This window comes from Temnothorax nylanderi, unplaced genomic scaffold (assembly GCF_030848795.1).
Source record: "Temnothorax nylanderi isolate EJ_2023f unplaced genomic scaffold, tnyl_v1.0 TNYL_tig0233_pilon, whole genome shotgun sequence".
In the NCBI taxonomy this organism is placed as follows: domain Eukaryota; kingdom Metazoa; phylum Arthropoda; class Insecta; order Hymenoptera; family Formicidae; genus Temnothorax; species Temnothorax nylanderi.
The window spans coordinates 62,327-81,821 of NW_027249295.1; the positions used below are offsets into that span (position 1 = coordinate 62,327).

General features: G+C 36.9%; 2 protein-coding genes across 3 annotated transcripts in view; both read right to left on the reverse strand.

Annotated features, from left to right (window-relative positions):
• LOC139779590 (BAR/IMD domain-containing adapter protein 2-like) overlaps nt 1–19,495 on the reverse strand; it is a 110,693-nt gene that overhangs the window by 58,311 nt on the left and 32,887 nt on the right. The window contains exon 3 of the mRNA XM_071717991.1: nt 7,977–8,052. Coding sequence (XP_071574092.1) covers nt 7,977–8,052 — 76 coding nt within the window. The remainder of the gene's footprint in view (nt 1–7,976; nt 8,053–19,495) is intronic.
• Nucleotides 11,503–13,604, reverse strand: LOC139779588 (uncharacterized protein F21D5.5-like). 2 transcript variants are annotated; one of them, XR_011719943.1, is made up of 4 exons: nt 13,258–13,604; nt 13,103–13,164; nt 12,881–13,014; nt 11,503–12,781 (listed from the first exon to the last, which is right to left on the reverse strand). XR_011719943.1 is itself a non-coding variant. In XM_071717988.1 (3 exons), the coding sequence occupies exons 1-3, from the start codon at nt 13,528–13,530 to the stop codon at nt 13,011–13,013; spliced, it is 339 nt and encodes a 112-aa protein (XP_071574089.1). In that variant the 5' UTR covers nt 13,531–13,597; the 3' UTR covers nt 12,831–13,010. The 2 variants fall into 2 exon arrangements, 1 of the variants encoding a protein (XP_071574089.1); XM_071717988.1 differs by lacking the exon at nt 11,503–12,781 and having other exon boundaries at nt 12,831–13,014; nt 13,258–13,597.

Genomic DNA, 19,495 nt, shown 5'->3' on the forward strand with positions numbered 1-19,495 from the left:
GTGTCGAGTTTGCCCCGGTCTCCCCTACACAGTTGCACACCTCTTTCTACCTATCCACCCCTCACCTCTGATCCCGTAAAGTGTAGTGTAGAACAAACAACAAACGACGAGGCTTGACAGTCGCGAGTGCGGCCCGCGTAACTCGATACTCTTGCGATATTTTCGACCGTTCGAGAGAAAATCGATATTAAAGAGTGACCAGCCGGAAGGGGGGATGGTGGCCAGGGGGGTAAAAGAAGGTAAAGAGATGGCGCGAAATTGAAATCGCGGAACCTTGCAGGTCCAAACTACAGAGGTAAAAAGAGGCGACAGGGGTGATCCGGAGCGTAACAGGGAAGAGGAGGGGATGGGGTGGGGTGGGAAACGGGGTGGACATGTGCCGGCGGGAAAATTGAGCGTTTCACCTGCACAGATTCCATAATTAAAATCAGTCGGTACCCTCGCTCGTCATTGTCCGCCCCAGGCCGGACGTTCAACCCTTCCCACGCACCCTTTGCCGTGCGGCCTTCTCCACCCCGGATCGCTGTCACCCTCCTGTCTACATTCGACATCTCCCGCGCATTTTTGCGCTATTTAACGAAAAAACTTTTCAAATCACATTCGCTGATTCTCCTTCCCCCTGCGACCGTCGACCACCGTCGCGTTTCCAGCCCTCGGCCACCCGCTCGTTCGTCATCCCGCGCGAAAAAATCTGCGGTCTGTAAACGCCTGAAGCGAGCTTAACCGTAAGTGATAAATTATCATAAATAACCTCGTACTTCTCATTATCATTTGACTCTATGTTATATAATTATATATTATCATTATCTAATCGTATACACGGAGAAAATTGCTACGGTTGTTACAACAACATTCTCTATGATTGAAAAAGAAATGTATGTGAATTCAAGTTAAATTGATATTACATTGAATGTAGCTGTTAAGATATGCTCATTTATACAGTTTTCATAACCGTAGTTCTTACGATACGTGACATTCGGTTACAATACCCTCGTATATGGTTGCCTCAACCAAAGAATTATTGCTATCTCTCTTATGTGGTCTGCAGCACAAATATTATGGTTGAGAGATCCATAAGATATAGCTGCACGGTACAGCACTGAATCACTGCATGATTGAGAGTTTAGTTCCATTGCGCGCGCAAAAGAATTTCTGCATAGAATAAAGTGGATTTGATAAGGATGTTTTAACTTTATAAATATACTTTTTTCATAAATATATTTACGAACACAAAATTTCGTAATAAGCCGACACTGGTTTCTGACATTCACCCGACATTAAGAAATATTACATCATATATCCAATTCAAAATTTTATTACTCTTTTTAAACTGAATTTGTTTCTTAAGATGATTTTTGAAAAATTATATATTTGCGCTGGTTATGACATATGTAGACTAATATAACACTCACATTAAATTAAGAAGTAGTCTACCACGTAAGGCAGTTGGCTCACGATCCAGAGGTCCCGAGTTCGAATCCCACCAAGGTAAGTGTTTTTTTCAAATACGAGAAAATATTTATAATTATAGACTGCATCTTAAGGTGATTGGGCCATCAGAGCATGTCAAAGAAAAAAATCTGATTAAAAAATATGTTATAAAAAAAACCTAAATACACTTAAATTTGCAATTTTGAGAAGATCTGACGTCTAGTTTTTGAGATATTAGGTGCTTTCCATTTACATCAAAACTCAGATAATTCTCACTTGTGACGTCGTTCTATCCTTTTTGGCAATTCATGAATAATAAAGACAGAATGACATCACAAATGAGAATTATCTGAGTTTTGATGTAAATGGAAAGCAACTATTAAATCTCAAAGTTGGCATTTTTAACATAGGTTTTACGGGAAATTGTACCGGAAACACACATTTTTCGAGGATTTCACTCACTATCTGTAAAGAAACAAGTTCAAAAAACTGAAAATAACATTATTTGATTCTTCTAGCACTTGTTAAGTATAAGGCAAAACGACGTTGACGTGTAATAAGGCCAAAAATTCAATCAAAAGTTGATGAATCGTCGCGTTTCTTGTCGGCCTTTCGATCAGCTGTACGCGACGTGAACATGTGGCAACGCCGCGCCGTGTAGTGTTTTCTTTCCACAGCACTATTCTTTTGCAAGCAAATCTCCCGTTATCGCAATTGTTTGTTATCTTCCATTATTTTTCAACATAAACACAATACATAACCTCACTCAAACACATGGCACTGGCATGATAGCTGCCTACAGCGAAGAGATGCAATGTCGCGACATTGCCGACATTTCTCTTGTATGAATGTCAACTGAAGTCAAATCTTGAACTGTTTACATTTATCAGTAGATGAATTGATACATGATCGAATGAAAAGTTACATTATAAAACTAGTAATTATACAAGTGTTTAGAATATATGCATAAAAAGGGTTTTTCTTAAAAAAAAATTTAGACCTTATATCGACTCATACGGTACTTAGCCCAATCACCTTAAGAAACAAATTTAGTTAAAAAATAGTAATAAAATTTCGAAATAAATAATTTTTTTTGTCGGGTGAATATTTGTTCATTATGGTTGTAACATCCATATATTATGGTTGCAACATCCATATAGTAGCTACACTCACTAAGGTTAGGGCAACCATATAGGTCACTTCCAGAGTACTATGGTTTCCATAACCCTTTTGTATGGATGGGCGAAAATTAACATTATTATTCTGTTGTAGCAACCGTAACTTTTTCTCCGTGTAGATATACTCTCTAAATCACATAGAATAGTTTTGCCACTAATATATTAGAGTGATTGCAATAGTCACTCCAAAAGAGAGGGTTGTCACTCTAATTTCAGTAAATGCAGGCACTCATAAGATAGGAGTGAATTTTTCATTCAAATTTTTGGAGCGGCTACTTTACCGGAGTGATATGATCTCACTCTAAAGCTATAGTGAATCATGATTCACTAAAAATCGACTGATAAGTGACTCTATAAACAGAGTGAAATTTTCCACTCAAAATTATAGAGTGACATAATTCACTCCTATGAACATTGATCTCGAAAAGAGTGCCCTTTTACTCAAATGGAGTGCGATTTCATTCCAACTGATAGAGCACAATTTTATTCTTTCTTACAATTAGAGTGGCGAATCATTCGAAGTGCGCAGGCTCAATTTTCACGTTACACTTGCATTTCACTCGTTTTGAGCGATACTTTATTCTTCGACTTTTAGAGAGTAAAATGCGAAGAAAAATTTTCTAAATAATGTACTCGTCGCTTTAAGATTCCACCAGTTTCTAGCACTTCCTCACACACGTAAGGAGCAATAATATTCGAAAAGACGTCTCATGCACCTTTCGATCAAATGGAAACGCGAAACTCCTGGTATTTAAGGGGCGTCCTTAGGAGGCAGACGAATGACGGAAAATCGGAGAAAGGATGCAGGACGAAGAGGACGCGGGAAGCGGAAGGGAGAAAGAACGAAGTTTCTTGCAGGATTGAGCCTCTCAAAGTGGCTCGACGAGTCGTTATAAATTGTCGCAGAGTCGGCTTCTGATAGGATACCGTGTATATGGCGCGGGGGTATGAGTTGTGGGGTCTGGGTATAAGTTCGACAATCGGCAAGTTCCTTCCGGTGGAAAAGACAAATTAATTCCGCTAAGAACAAAGACGGTTCGGGAATAAATTCACCGTTTTTAGTTGGAGAACCGCATTTTGATAACGTTGCCGGAGTTTGATTGGCTAATTAAGAAGGTTAAGATTTCACATGAAATCTGAATTTGAATTATTTGAAAAATGTTATTTAAAGTTAAACAAATGATAATCTTGAGGAAATATATTTAATTATCTAAATAATTGTAAATGAAAAATTGTCTAAGAAATTAATAAAAAAGTGTGCAAGTAGAAACTTGCACATTGCTTCCTCATAGTTTTTAAGTGTGCAAGTAGAAACTTGCACATTGCTTTTTCATAGTTTTTAAGTGTGCAATTAGAAACCTGCACATTGCTTACTTATAGTTTTTAAGTGTGCAAGTAGAAACCTTCGCTCACAAAGCTCCTCTATGAGAAAGCTTGTATTTTATTCGATGCATAATTATTAGTATTTATTTGTTTTGGCTTTCTCATAGAGGAAGCTTTGTGAGCGAAGGTTTCTACTTGCACACTTAAAAACTATAAGTAAGCAATGTGCAGGTTTCTACTTGCACACTTAAAAACTATGAAAAAGCAATGTGCAAGTTTCTACTTACACACTTAAAAACTATGAGGAAGCAATGTGCAAGTTTCTACTTGCACACTTTCTTTTATCGTGATAAGCTTTATTACGGCTAATATCTGTTCGCGTATAAAGCTGAATCTAATCAACCAAATCTTAAAGAATTATATATGAAATAGGGGTAGAAAAGACTGAAGAATATAATAAAACTAGAAACAGCCCTATAATTTACGGGAGTTAGAGCTATTACAGGCATTTCTCAAAATTATGGACCTTTGATTGCGTATAAAGCTGGGTCTAATCAACCAAATCTTAAAGAATTATATATGAAATAGGGGTAGAAAAGACTGAAGAATATAATAAAATTAGAAATAGATCGATATCTCCAAATTTGCGGAAGTTAGAACAACCACAAACATTTTTACCAAAATTCTAAATTTTATTAAAAAAGAACCGCTTTACCGATCACCGCCAAATTCAATCCCAACCTTCCTTACATGATACTCTATCGATTAAAAAAAATGCATCCCGATATCTCAAAAATTACGGAAGTTATACCATAAACAAAAAAAAGGACACACACACACACACACACACACACACACACACACACACACACACATACATACACACAGACATTTTGTTCAAAAGTGATTTTTCGACGTTTTAGAACATTCTAAACACTTTTCCAAAGATAACTCGAAAAAATTTTTTTTACGAAAACAAAGCTTTCTTTATGAGGAAGCAAAATTAAGTATAAAATATTTAAAAATTTATTAAATATTACGAAATATGCATCATTTACGTCAGACAAAAATCGAAAAGTTTAGCAGAAGATTAAAAGTCCGCCAACGTATCAACGGAAAATCGAATATAATTTACCCCCACAAAGGCAGAGCTGAAAAGCTCTGGTTTCACCTTAATTCCTTTCTATCACTCGTCCTTTTTTTTGTCCCCTCATCTTTCGCCATTTGCAGAAATCTCCCCTTTGTCTAGTCTTTCACGAGTCGTCAAAAATTAATTCCTAATCGAGTTAGCTCTCTTTCCCGGCGCGGAACTCGTTAAAGGAAGTTGCGTCGTCCTTTGTACAACGCCCAACTCCACGAGTATGCTCCTCCACTTGCTCTCTGGATCCTCGCTCAGCATCTAGCTAGCTTGCAGTCCTAATCGCATCGAGATAAAAAAGTTCACAAACCACCACCGCTGAAGAAATTATCGCGATTCTGTTTGTCCGAACTTTTCCATAAAGCGTTCTATAAAGTCGACAGCAACGGATTGGTGTTGCGATCTTATCCCTTTCCGCAAGGAGTTTCGGCATTCGGTCTCGGTATCTCGGAAACTCGAAAGCATCGATTGTGATAATAGCATAATTTATATTGGCGATCTTATCAGCGGTAGAATCGAATTCTTCCAGGATATTCTGAAAAAGTGATATTATATCGCGCGCGTTTATCATAGAATGGTTGCAGAATGATTATAAATCGTAGCTCAGAAGTAAAGTTACACAAAAAAAATCGAAGAAAAAATAGACGTAAAAGTGAGAGGAGAAGAATTAATTATATGCCGTGAGGCGCAGGAATGCCAGTCGATTTTCATCTGGCGGAAATGGCGAGGCCTCCCCTGCTGCGGGAGTAGGTATCTCGCTTCCACTTTCGACAGGGTAATACCGTTACATCAAAGACCGGCGGCCCGCGCGAAACTTTTAAGTCACTTTAGATGTAAAGCCGACTGTGCCGCTGCGCAAACTACTTTCCGCCGCCGAGTACTATTTTCCCCAGCGCTCCTTAAACAAATTCCCAGCCATCAACGAGAAGCCGCCGACTCGATGCGGAAAACTCTCGGAAGATCGCGCGATATTTAATGTTATAATAAATTTTTCGAAGGTAGATTTTTGTAGAATAATTTGAATCATGTTGAACAAGGTAAAACACCTAATTAATTTTGTAAAAAAATAATTTTACTCATTTTAAGGCAGATTAATAATTAAATAGTCTATAATAATTATTACATATTTATTATATTCTAATTTATTTAACCAATTCTAATTTTTGTGCTCTTTGTAACAATGGCATACAAATATATGTAAAACATATACATGTTTAAAACTTGTACTCATAATAATATATACTTATAATGTACACTTATCATAATATTATTACTCGTAAGAGAAAGAAACAATAGAATATAAAATGCAATACTTATACAAACTATCTCAAAATTGTCCGATATCGCTATTTTTACCTTTTTATCGTACACAATAGAAGTGTACACCATATGTACACTTGCTAAATAGACTACCTTAAAGTTCTAGCTTAGTTTTACTTGCAACAAAAAGCAACTAAGAATCTGTGAAGTAGATTGACTGGAAAATAAAAGTTTATGTATAATAAACTTATATATTTATATAAACCTTACGCTGTGTGCGTGTGTGTGTGTGTGTGTGTGTGTGTGTGTGTGTTGTAAGCGATACACACCAAATCTTCAATTTTAATTATTAACTTTGTGACACGTTGTGAGTTGTGACAAGTTGCCACTTTGTACGCTAGGTTAAAAAGTCAGCAGCTAAGTTGTAATACTTACAATTAATAATCTAGATATCGTGATGGTTCACGTTGCTCGCGTGTTTTAAATTATCCCAACTTCGTCTACTTATTCGTGAAAAAATTATCGATGTATATTCTTTAATATTTAACAATTTTCTATATATTCTATATCTTGTACAATCTTAATAATAATTAACTTTTTAAACAACTAAACAGATAATTAAATATTTCTTTCATTCAACTTTAAATCATACTTCTCAAATAATACGAATTCAATAAAATTTTCGGACAAAATCTCAATTTTCTTAATTTTCCAATTAGACTGCAATTAAAGGGTAGTAAAAGAGGTCATTAATTATTATGAAATATATTTCTATTATCACCAATTAATTGCGTGAAATAAGGTCGCGTCTGAAGACGCCCAAGGCGCAAAGGAACACGAAGACATTTCCATCGTCAAATTATTCCCCTTTCTATCCCTAAGAACACCAGGAGCGATATCCCACAGCGAGTAGCAGGCGACCCACATGACGGCAGCACGCGAGCCGTCCGTTTCAGGGTCAGCGGGTTAATTCCCAAAGGTGATTGATCTCACCCGGCCACGAAAGGCTGCGAAGGTGCGAAAGGTAGAAAGAGGAATAAACACGTGTACAGAGCCAATACGGAACGCGACAGTTAGAAACGTAGTGAGGAATACTCCGAAACTGACGTCGAAAAATGCACACGCTCAAAGTTTAGGATTTCATCTTAACAAAGATTCTCACATCAATGCACCAAATTATGTAATTTTGATTTCAAAATTAAAGAACAGGGATTTGTTTCTTGTTTCCGTACACATATACGAAATGTTAACATTCAATATTAATTGCGATATCCGAGATATTTAATATCGCCGATTCAAAAATATTTAATATTGTTAATCGCGGCCCGATTAAGTAATAGCGTATGAAAAATCCTAAACATATATCATTAACCCGTCTGTATCCTCGTAATAAAAAATAAATTAATCAGTCCCGCGCCAGGACGGAAAAAGAAGAAGACGGAAAAGGCAGGGCAAAAGCTCACAATGCTAACGAGCTGGCAATTCGATCCTGCAACAGGACCCAAGGGGCTAACACGAAGTTCTCCCCCTTCTCCACCCCCTAGCCGTTCTTTGTGCACCGGCCTTCTTTCCACTCGCGAACCAAACCCATCCGTTTCTATCTCTTTTTTCCGAGCGCTCCGGCACACTCCATTTAATTCACTCACCGTGAAGAGCCTTCAGATACGCCTTGCCTGCGTTGATCAGCTGCCTTGCTCCAGGATTGAACTTATCCAAGATATTCTGAAAAAGAAAAAAGCATTTTTCACATAAATTGCACTGAACTAGGCTGAAATATACCGAAACTTAATTCTCCGTCAGCCATCTGGGACTTTAAAGATCCAAGCAAAATTTCTTCCTTGTATTTCGTGGAGAGAAGGAAGTGATGTTTGGCATTCCCCCTCCTAAAAAACAGTTGACAGTAGAGGGGTTCGCTGCCGTAATGACGTCGGTTTCCGTCAATACGTGTTCGAGCAACGACCCGACAAAATTAAGTCTGTGCCCTAAACGACCCAGACGGCTGACGGCGTTAGTGTTTACCAGCGTAAGTAAATGTCTCGGAAGGCGTTCCGGACGCAATTATAATAAGTTCCCGGGCGCCCTCCATAGACGCAGAGATGGACACCCGTGGGGTTTTAGCCGGTAAGAGTCCGGCACTCCCCTCACTCCTCCTCCCAGAGGGTGAGGGGGTCCTCCCCCTCCAACACCAGAGGAGGACTACTGGTTGAAACCTGACCTTCGGGTCAGGGATTCCAGTAAATGAGGATTTCCCCACGTAAAAAAAAAAAAAAAAGCGTAAGTAAATGTCTCTTTTTTCGTTTTTTCACTATATTTCTAATAATTTTTGCTAATTAAAGCACATCTATCATTATTAGAGGATTATTTATCAAATGGCGAAAAGAAACGCCGAACAATATGATACTTTTGTACTTTTTATTTATAATTTTCTTTTATATTTGTAACGATATTTTATATAACTAACCATTTTTTACAATAAAAATTTATTTCTAAGCAAAAGAAAGTTAAACTTTATTTTTCTCTGTATTTTTCTCTGTATCCCCTCTAAAATTTCACCATTTTTATTTGTTAAAATAATTATACTTTTTGAAGTCTCGACCCAAATGAGACTATTCTTTTAAAAGGTCATAGTCTGAAGTACAAAACCCAACGATTATTTTTGTTAAACATTTATTTGTTGCAAATAATAATAAGAGAAATAGAACCGTTACGATATACAATCAAATTAGAATCAAAGCCATACGGTCCAAGATTAGGTCTTTGACAGCCTTATATTAATTTCCGTGTGTATATATCCGTGTGTATCTAAAAACTGTAAGGAATTTATTGCGAAAAATATTACCTCAGCCAGGATTCGAACCTGGAACCTCCCTCATTCCGTGAAGGGTGTCGTACCAATTCGACTACCGAGGCATGTGGTAATATTTATAAGATTAAAAAATTTTATTTAAATTTAACAAGGGAATACAAGATATTTAAATACAAAGTTTACATGTGTATTTTTTAGTGGTCACAAAGAATTACAGAGGAACAGTACAAAATAAAAATATTTTATTAAAATATTTAATCCAACGAGGGAATACAAGGTATTTAAATACAAAGTTTATATGTATTTTTCAATAGAATAAAAGATTTAATCACAAAGAATTACAGAGATAGTACAAAATAAAAATATTTTATTAAAATACATAAATTTTTCTTGTAAAAAAACTAGACCTGGAAATTTTAAATAAATAAATAAACTTATCCTATACTTAATTATAAGCCGCATTATTCGCCGTCGTCACGCACACCCATATCACTCGCTCGCACATACACACCACGCTGATAATCATTTTGTTACTCCCGTCGCATTCTTCTATGAATTATTTTTATTTATTGTTATCCTTATTTATTTAAAATTTCGAGGTCTAGCAGCGCCAAGTTTTTTTACAAGAAAAATTTATGTATTTTAATAAAATATTTTTATTTTGTACTATCTCTGTAATTCTTTGTGATTAAATCTTTTATTCTATTGAAAAATACATACATAAACTTTGTATTTAAATACCTTGTATTCCCTCGTTGGATTAAATATTTTAATAAAATATTTTTATTTTGTACTGTTCCTCTGTAATTCTTTGTGACCACTAAAAAATACACATGTAAACTTTGTATTTAAATATCTTGTATTCTCTTGTTAAATTTAAATAAAATTTTTTAATCTTATAAAATTGTTATCATACATTCTTTTTCTAATTGACACCATGTAAAGATTTTTCAAAGTAGTGCAACAATTATTTTTTGAGGCAATATATATGTTCTCTCTGTAATTGGCGCTGTAATTTAAAGAGATATCATTTCTTTTTTTTGTAATTGTAATAGATCACTTGAAGCGCGACTCTTCTTTGATAAGGTAACATAATTTTGTGATGTGTATCACTTGGGTTATAATTTTTTGGAAATAAAGATACTACTGCTTAGATTTTTTCGAGATTTTTCGAGATACAAAGAGTACGTCTACCACTTGTTACTTAGGTTTTTTCGAGGTATAATACTACCACTTTCTTTTTTTTCGAGGTAACAACATATACACTACTATACGTGTACTTGGCGCCTTTCTTTACCTTTTTTTAAGAAAGGTAATTTTGTACGGATATCACGCCTTTTTGTAGTATTACGCATTTTATAAACAGTATGTACAGGGTAAAGCTATTTGGAGGTATTTTACTACCACTTTGTTTTTTTCGAGGTAACAACATAATACATATACACTACTATGCGTGTACTTGGCGCCTTTTTTTACCTTTTTTTTAAAAAAGGTAATTTTGTACGGATATCACGCCTTTTTGTAGTGTTACGCATCTTAATCTTATAAACAATATATCTTATAATCTTATAAACAGTATGTACAAGGTGTGAAGCTAAAGGTGTTACGGACTATTATTTCTAAAGAAAACAACAATTTAATATTTTGCTTAGTTTTTTAAAAATAATAATCTGTAACCTTTTTAGTTGTATACCTTGTTAATGCTATACATATGTATACCACAGAAAAAAATTACTACTTAAAAATAAAAATGTAATGTGTCTGAAATTGTTAATAATAGGTAAAACGTTTGACACACACACACACACACACACACACACACACACACACACACACACACACACACACACACACACACACACACACACCACACACACACACACACACACACACACACACACACACACACACGCGCGCGCGCGCGCGCGCGCGCCTTAGAGTAGCAGAAGAGAGAACAAGAGAAAAGTATCTTCGCGAACAATGGAGCTAGTCTCATGACGATGAGTCAAGTATGTACAAGAGCGAGATCGCAATGACCGATATACAAGTGGATTAACCTAGTCGCGAAACCTAGCCGTTATACTGTTGAAGAACCGACCGCATAACATTCCGTCTTTTTCTAATCCCGCTGTAAATCGATTTTCCAGCTAACGTATATCTTATGTCTTCGCAAAGCGTAACTTTTAAATCCTTTAGGGAGATCAATCACTTCAAGACGACACATTTTTTTTTAGAGCGATTGAAGAGAAAGACAGAGAGCTTGTAAATGTCGCGAATAACGTCTTGGACGAGTATAGTAGCGTATACGTCAAGTCGGGAGGCGAATAGAAGTTAAGCAATGGAGAAAAAAAAGACAGACCAAGATATGCGAGTTAATTCAGTTATGATATATTTTTATATATTTTACAGAAGGCGTATAAAAGATGTAAGAGAACTTGCGGTAAAAATTCATGCAAGTCTTAATAACGTCAAGGATTAAACTGACGAATATACAAAAGCTACTAAATGTACTCAAAGCTACTTAATGATTAATACAATGCTAAATGAAGTGTTGTACAAAATTTGAATAGAGTCAAAGATTGCGGTCAGCTACATATTATATACACGAAAATTATTATATACACGAAAATGAATTACGAATGATTATTACGTAACGATGTTCATTGCGCTATATTTTCGCTATGTTAAAAAATTATAATAAATTATAATAAATTGAGTTAATCGCAGCGCGCGACAAAGTTATGTACGTGAGCACTGTGAGCGATTTAATGATTGTAACCTTACTTGTATACATTTCCTAGAAAAATATTTCTATATTATGTTTAACAACAATATTAAATATTAACATTTCATAACTGCCAAACGTTTCCAGTTGAGCGCAATTGCACGAGTTACGAATCATTTATAGACTCTTTTTCTCAGTTAACTAGTTTCTACTGCATTGAAATCTTGCATAGAAAAAAATGTATTAGCATATCGCGCAAGAATCATCGATATCTAAGTAAACAATTAATCAAATATATACAGTATATATGCGTACATCTGGATTAATCCGAAAGCTTAGTCTCCATCTTTTGAAACATAAAATAATTTTATGCCACAACAGTGAACTGCGGAATATTAAATAAAATGCGCCATTTAACAATAACTTCTAAGGTAACAAGTTTAATCTACGGTGACCTAAATTTAAACGTGAAAAGAAATTAAATTATTTCAATGAGTTCTCGAATCGTCCCCAATCAGAAATAGACATGAGTCACGAGTTATTCGATACAATGTTCTAGTTTAAATGTGACACTACTTTGTAAAATGTTAAGTTTTATTGTTTTCTCTACTCTACGATCAATATAACAATCTTTATAAATTTCTTTCTAAATAAAAATATTCTACACAATCGGAAAACTATTTTATAACATGAGTAAAGAACGAAGTCAAAAAGCGAAATAATCAATTTTGACGCGATTAAAGGGGATCATCAATGGCGATTGTATTAAACTCTAGTCCATACTGACTAAGAATCGCGGATTATGCGTGAAAATTGTAGAGTTTCTTGACAACTCTTATGTACAGATGGATTCAAGTGTTTCTGGCTTCATTCATCTGGTCCCATGTCTACTTGTTCAGCATGTCCGTTCATTACCAGTTCTTCAGTAAGGGAAATTAGTTTTAAAAAATCAATTAATTTCAATTAATTTGCGCATCTGCAAAGAGATTCTCGAAGATTGGATAATAATAACTACTTACCTCATAATTTTGTATCATAAAATAAATATTTGCATAAATATTAGTTTGAATGCGACCTTCAATCTGAGTTTGGGCAGCAACTCCCTTTGAGGAACAATTTTGTACCACATTGTAAGCTTCTGTCGACCATTTACCTGCAAAAGAGTAACATCAAAGTATAATTACATATCCAAAGATAAATAATTTTGAGTGTAGAGATGTATATATCTAAAATCTACTTACACGTAGGAGTTGATAATAATCTCGTTGATTGAAATGTGGCTTGGATCAGTCAACTCGCGAAACTGTAATATAATAATAAATCGATTAGAATTTTCGGAAACATTACTTCATACGATTCTTTCACACGATGACGGTTAATGTTAATTTCCGATTACCTTATTATTACGTTTCGCGTGTTCTATACTTGTCGTCATGACGAAACATCTGACCGAGACATTGCGCTTCTTGGCTATCTCAATATATCTCTTTCTCGAAGCTGGATCAGGATTGGTATTGTCTATAACTATACTTTTTCCTTGATTCAAGTATTGTTGGACTGCAGCAATGCACTTCTGCCAGCTGCCTAAAGTGTCTCTGTTGACGTATCCGTATTCCTTCAGATAATTCTTTGCAAAATGCGATTTTCCGGAGTCTGGACTGCCGACCATAAGTACCACCTGTTAATGGATATCTATAAGCACGAGGAAAGAGCGGGCCTCTGTTCACATTTGACGTCCACGATGATATTCGTGTTATGCACGATGCTTCTGTCGAAACCGAGGAATCACATGCCGGAAAAATTTTACTTAGGTATTTATCATTAAAAGAATACTTTGTATAATTCTCTTTTATGTTATTTCTCATTAGATCATGGTACGAGAGGAACAAACACATTTTTCCAGCGAGTAGATGGGAACCTTTTGATCCAACGAAAAGTTATGACAAGTATACAGTGTCGGATAAAAATAGGAAGAAAGATAAAATCTGATAAACTTAGATTCAACGAATTGTCCAATTTCGTTTAAAGGATTCAGATTCAAAGGACTGTAATTTAGTAGAGCTACATAATCGAGTAAATGAATTAAATATTATCACATAACTGAATGAATTTGAATCGCAATATTACATAGGGGAGACCGGGGCTAAACCGCCAGTTTTTTTTTGGTACCGATTTTTAACAAGAAAATAAATAATTTTAGTTAAATGTGGTATACCACTGTAAAGAGTGAACCTTTAGCTACAAAATTTATATAGGAAATTTTTATCTATGTTGCTTTGTTTAACCGGTATAGAGCAAAAACGACAACGGTGGAAAAATTGAAATCTCAAAAATGCCGGGGTTGAACCGCCACCCCCCGGGGCTAATCCGCCACATTGCATTTTCAATACATATACGTACATCTAATCCTGAAAAATGATAGGATACATTTTAATAATTGTTTTTTAAGAGAAAAATATAAAAATTTATTTAAAATTTTTATGCAAAACATTATTAAAAAATAATCGTTTTACCTATTCCATAAAACAATTTAAGCACGTGAATACAGAGGTTAACCAAATCGTAAACTCCCCAACGGCACGTCACATTGTCAACGCGGGCAACCACGGGGAATACGCGTGACGGCGTTCCGGTGCCATAGGATCAGCGCGGATCCTCGAGCAACCTAACCAAGCCGCGTTTCTCGCGGGGGAGCGATAAATAGCGACAGGGGGGTTAGAAAAGCTCGCGGTAGAGCGCGACCATTTTACCGACTCGACGGCGTCCTCGCGCCGATTCCTCGACGCGCCGACGACGACGACGACGACGGCCATGACCACCACGACGACGACGGCCACGACCACCACGACGACGACGGCCACGACCACCACGACGACGACGACGACGACGACGACGGCCATGACCACCACGACGACGACGGCCACGACCACCACGACGACGACGGCCACGACCACCACGACGACGACGACGACGACGACGACGACGACGATGACCACCACCGACACCACCACCACTACAACGGCGGCGACAATGACGCCGAGACGATGCGGCGAACGCTGGACGATGCGGTTGCACGCGCGACTGTCACTGACACAACGACCAACAACGACGATTTACCGCGGCCGGGAGTCGGGACGATCTACCGCGCGCGCGGCATGTCAACTCTCGCCCGGAAATCGCGGGATCTCAGAGCCGTGCCGTGCCTCGCCGTACCTCGCCGACGTGCCGTGAGCGTGAGCGATCTCGAAAACAACGGTCCGCCATCTTTTCGGTCGGCCAAAACACCCGTTTTGCGACGATACGTGCGTACCATTTCCCTCCTACACAAACTGATGCACATGCAAGGGAAGACAGAATCACGCTCGAGGGAAACCTAACCTGAAATCGCCGTGAGCTAAAGTCGTGCGCCCGGTGCGCCACAGTGACGAGACTGGCGGACCAGCCCCGGGTGCTTACTGGCGGATAAGCCCCAAACATAAGTTTCAGGTTTGATCGCCCACGAAATATTAGACATCAATGATAATGAAAAAACTACACTGGATTCGTGTTCAGCATGCATTACTCTTTATAATCACGTACCTCGAGATTTGGAGAGCAAATATTATTGCAGATATTACAATATTTCCACGCGCAGAAAATTTCACTTTCACCTTCCGAAAACACGTTTGCCCTCGTAAAAATCATAACACGGCAGGTAACCTGCCGAAACTCCGTTGGTCACATGGGTACCATAAGCAGCGTTTACAATGTTAATAGCGAGTTCGCACAATATACAGGTTCCGAGATATTTGATTTGGCGGTTCAACCCCGTTGGCGGTTTAGCCCCGGTCTCCCCTACATTAAAATAACATGCCAACATTGTGATATTGCTTCATAAGTTTTATCACTTAGTATCTTTACCTTAGTTACAATAAAATCGTAAAACGTATAATGGTGCGGTAATATAAGAAAGATCCTCCTTGACATACATTAACTGATCTACCATTACTGTTTTAAGCTCGCTGAATTCACGCTTCAGAACTTCTAAACATCTCTGAAGAAGCTGATAGATAGAATTACCTGTATGTGAAAATTTAATTTATGCAGTAGAACATTATATATCACGCTAATGTTACTCCAAAAGTGACACTGGAGTATTTTAATAACTTGAAAATTCTCTAAATCACTGAGACATTCACCTCTCTTTATTATAACACTCCGACGATAGCCAGATCCCTCCAATAACTGAATGTGATCTCAATTTCTTCTTCCTTCAACGCGTTCTGGTTTCTAGCCCATTCTTGCCTCAATTCTTCCTTAAGTTTATTTTCCTCCTCCTCCCTTTCCCTATCTGGCAAGAAACTTGTATCTACATCTGGATTTTTCTTAATCTTCTTAATCGCGAGGCCATCAGATTGCTCATTTTCTGACTGCGGGGATTTTTCGGCATTGTCTTCGTCCAGATTAAAAGACAAAGCTTGAATCTGTCTCTTCTGTTTGTTCTTTTCTTTTCCTGCTCTTTTTCACGTTCCTTGTATCAAAGCATGATATGTATGATTAGATGACATTCAGAGCACTGGGCGAAAATCACATAACATTCAGAGCACTGGGCAGAAATCACATGTATATATATATATATATATTCACGGCAAACCGCATACATAACATTGTGTTATTTTTATTACATTTAGGAAAATTATTTCATATTAACTCAATAGGCGTTAAACTTGCATACATAAGGAGCTTTCCAGCAAGTGACACAAGCCGACACAAACGTCGTTCTATCTTTCTTTTTTGGCAATGAGTAACAAAGACAAAACGATACCTGTGTCGACTTGTGTCGCTTGCTGGAAAGCTTCCATAAGTGAATCTCGCGTTTTATGTAAAATTTTGTAAGAAATCGGTAATCTAACCTATATTACGTTTACGCGAACGTTACTTAATTCTGTAGTAACTTACGAACGATACGATAATTCCTCCGCATAAACGGGAGATTTTATAGTAACTACGATGATATCGTTCGTATAAGTTACTACAGAAGTAATACTCACGTAAACGTAAACTATTATTCTTTGACTTATCAAGAGTTGTAAACTATTATAATTCCTGTCACATGCACTTAGTCGCGTAAAAAAGTCACGGTGCGGTTTCGCTTCGCGTCGTATAATAATAGGATAATTACATGTAAGTAAAACAATTACCTTGAATCAGAAAAAATATTAAACGTCGCGTCGCGTAAAGAGTCACGGTCGGTTTCGCTCCGCGCGTACTTGACGTGGGACACTATACCGTGTTATAGGTTATAACTGACTGTGACAGGTGACAGCGCGCTAAACGCACTGTCTGCACTGGTCTGCACTGCGCGCAGTTTACACACACGTATACATCGAGAAACTGGCGATACTAGTGGCACCGCCAGTGTCGAAAAAGTGAAAAGGACGCGATTCCAGCCAATGAAATGATGCCATGGCATGAGAGACGGTCGACGTAGAAGTATCTCTTAAAAATAAATTTTCACATTTGGACTTTGCTTCGCAATATCTCCGCTCGTAGGGCACGTAGCGGAAATATTATAAGAGAAACCCCCCCCTAATTCGACCCCAAGCTATCGATTAAGCCTACTTAGAACCTGATCCGTTCACTCGTTATCGAGATCTCAACATCTCGAGTACTCGCAACTCGTCGCGTCGCGTAAAAGAGTCACGGTCGGTCTCGCTCCGCGTGTACTTGGCGCGAGACACTACCGTGTCTCTTGATCATAAATCATGCCGGCCGGCCAAGGCAAGGGCCAAAGCACATAACATGGCGTAGCGATATACGACGGTCGTAGTCCCCGACCTGACAGATCAGGATACGCCAAAGCTTGTGCGTTACTTACGTCCACGACTACGACTGTCATATGTGCTTTGGCCCTAAAAGGTTGCAAGACATTGGCCGCGTATCGAACCTCTTCTTCTTCCTTAGGAGCCATTACCCAAGGAAGAAGAAGAGGTCCGATACGCGGCCAATTTCATATGTTGCAACCTTTTTTTTTAATAGCCGACTGTACGTACAAAATTCATTAAAACAATCACCTATAGCGTAAACTATATGAAATCTGATAAATGCGATGCACGAAAACTTCCTGCGGGAAATGTAGACTTAATTTAAATAATATATTGATAATATAATTTATTTTCCAAAATAATAAAAGGATTCAATGTAGAAAATCACATTAAGTGCACTATTTAATAAAATAGCAATATTTTGAAGCAATTAACGACCATTAATTTTTAAGCTACAGCATATAACTTTAGAGAGGCTTTAATTTGAAGATGATAGAATGTTTTTCTAAAGTAGCGTTTGATATATTTACTTACAAAACAAGATTATAAGCTGTGGATGTTTAAAAAATGGTTAAATTTATTAAATCATTTTATATTTGCTATAGACGATCTTATGCCAAAGATTGCATTAATTACTTATATTTACATTTTTGTTTCATGTGTTGTACCTCAAACTTGATGGCCAGGTACTTTAATAAGGTAACTAAAAGAGATTTAGTAGTGAAAATGAGTGAAAAATGCAGTTTTTTACCACTTTTTTGAAAAAAATTCAATGTTTAGAGGCTTTGAGCGACCTCTAAATATTAAGTTACAGCGCCTGCTCTTCAAAGGTCTCCATTTGAGAGTTCGTAGAACGAATTTAAGGGGTGAGACTTAAAATCAAATTTTTGACCCAAAAATATATATATTGCCACCCTAATATATATATATATATACACACGGAAATTAATATAATGCTGTCAAAGATCTAAGCTTGGACCGTATGGCTTTGATTTTAATTTGATTTGTTGCAAAGTTATAAATTTTTAAACAAGTTTCCATTTTTTTGCCATTTGTGTTTAAATTTCATTTTGTATAAACAATTAGATTTAATATTTGGCTTTAAAATCTATTGGATATTGTAGTGGAGATGTTGACAAGTAACTTAGAATTGTTTTGAATTTTTTGAAAGCCTAGAACATAAAAATAACATGGGATGGATTTAAAAGCCCCAGTTGGCTGACGGCGTTAGTAAAAAAAATGATGGGTGACGGAGGATTAAAATTAAAACAATCTCGATTTTTTATTGCGTGAATTATTTGTCCACCTTAAATAATTAATTATAAGCATCCTACACAAAATCCAAAATAGCCAGGAATGTTTCAAATATTTATTTAGAGCGTGCTCTAAGTAAGACCGAGAAAGGATTCCATAACCAATTCTAAAATCCTTCGGTTTCCCTCTAGATCCTCTAGTTTTGTTTAACATCATAATAAATACATACACACGTTTTAACTTTACAACTCTCTCATTCTCTATCGCTTCAACTTTCACTATGTAAATAAATTGCTTGCGAAATATTCGCTTCGGTAAACAACCGCTGTCTCGATACGTTTTCCAAATGTTAATTGATTGCGTCAGCTAATAATCACTAATAGAAAACGATGACTTTTCAAAAGATAATAACGACACACACGCGGGCTGCCGTCTTGCTTGAGTGTTGACGCGCGAATAATAGCGCGGCGATTTTATATACGTATACACTTTACGCGTTTATATTAAAAAACAAACGCGCATTGTCGTGCGTCTGTTCTTCCAAGAAATATTGAAAATATTATAAGATAAATAGAT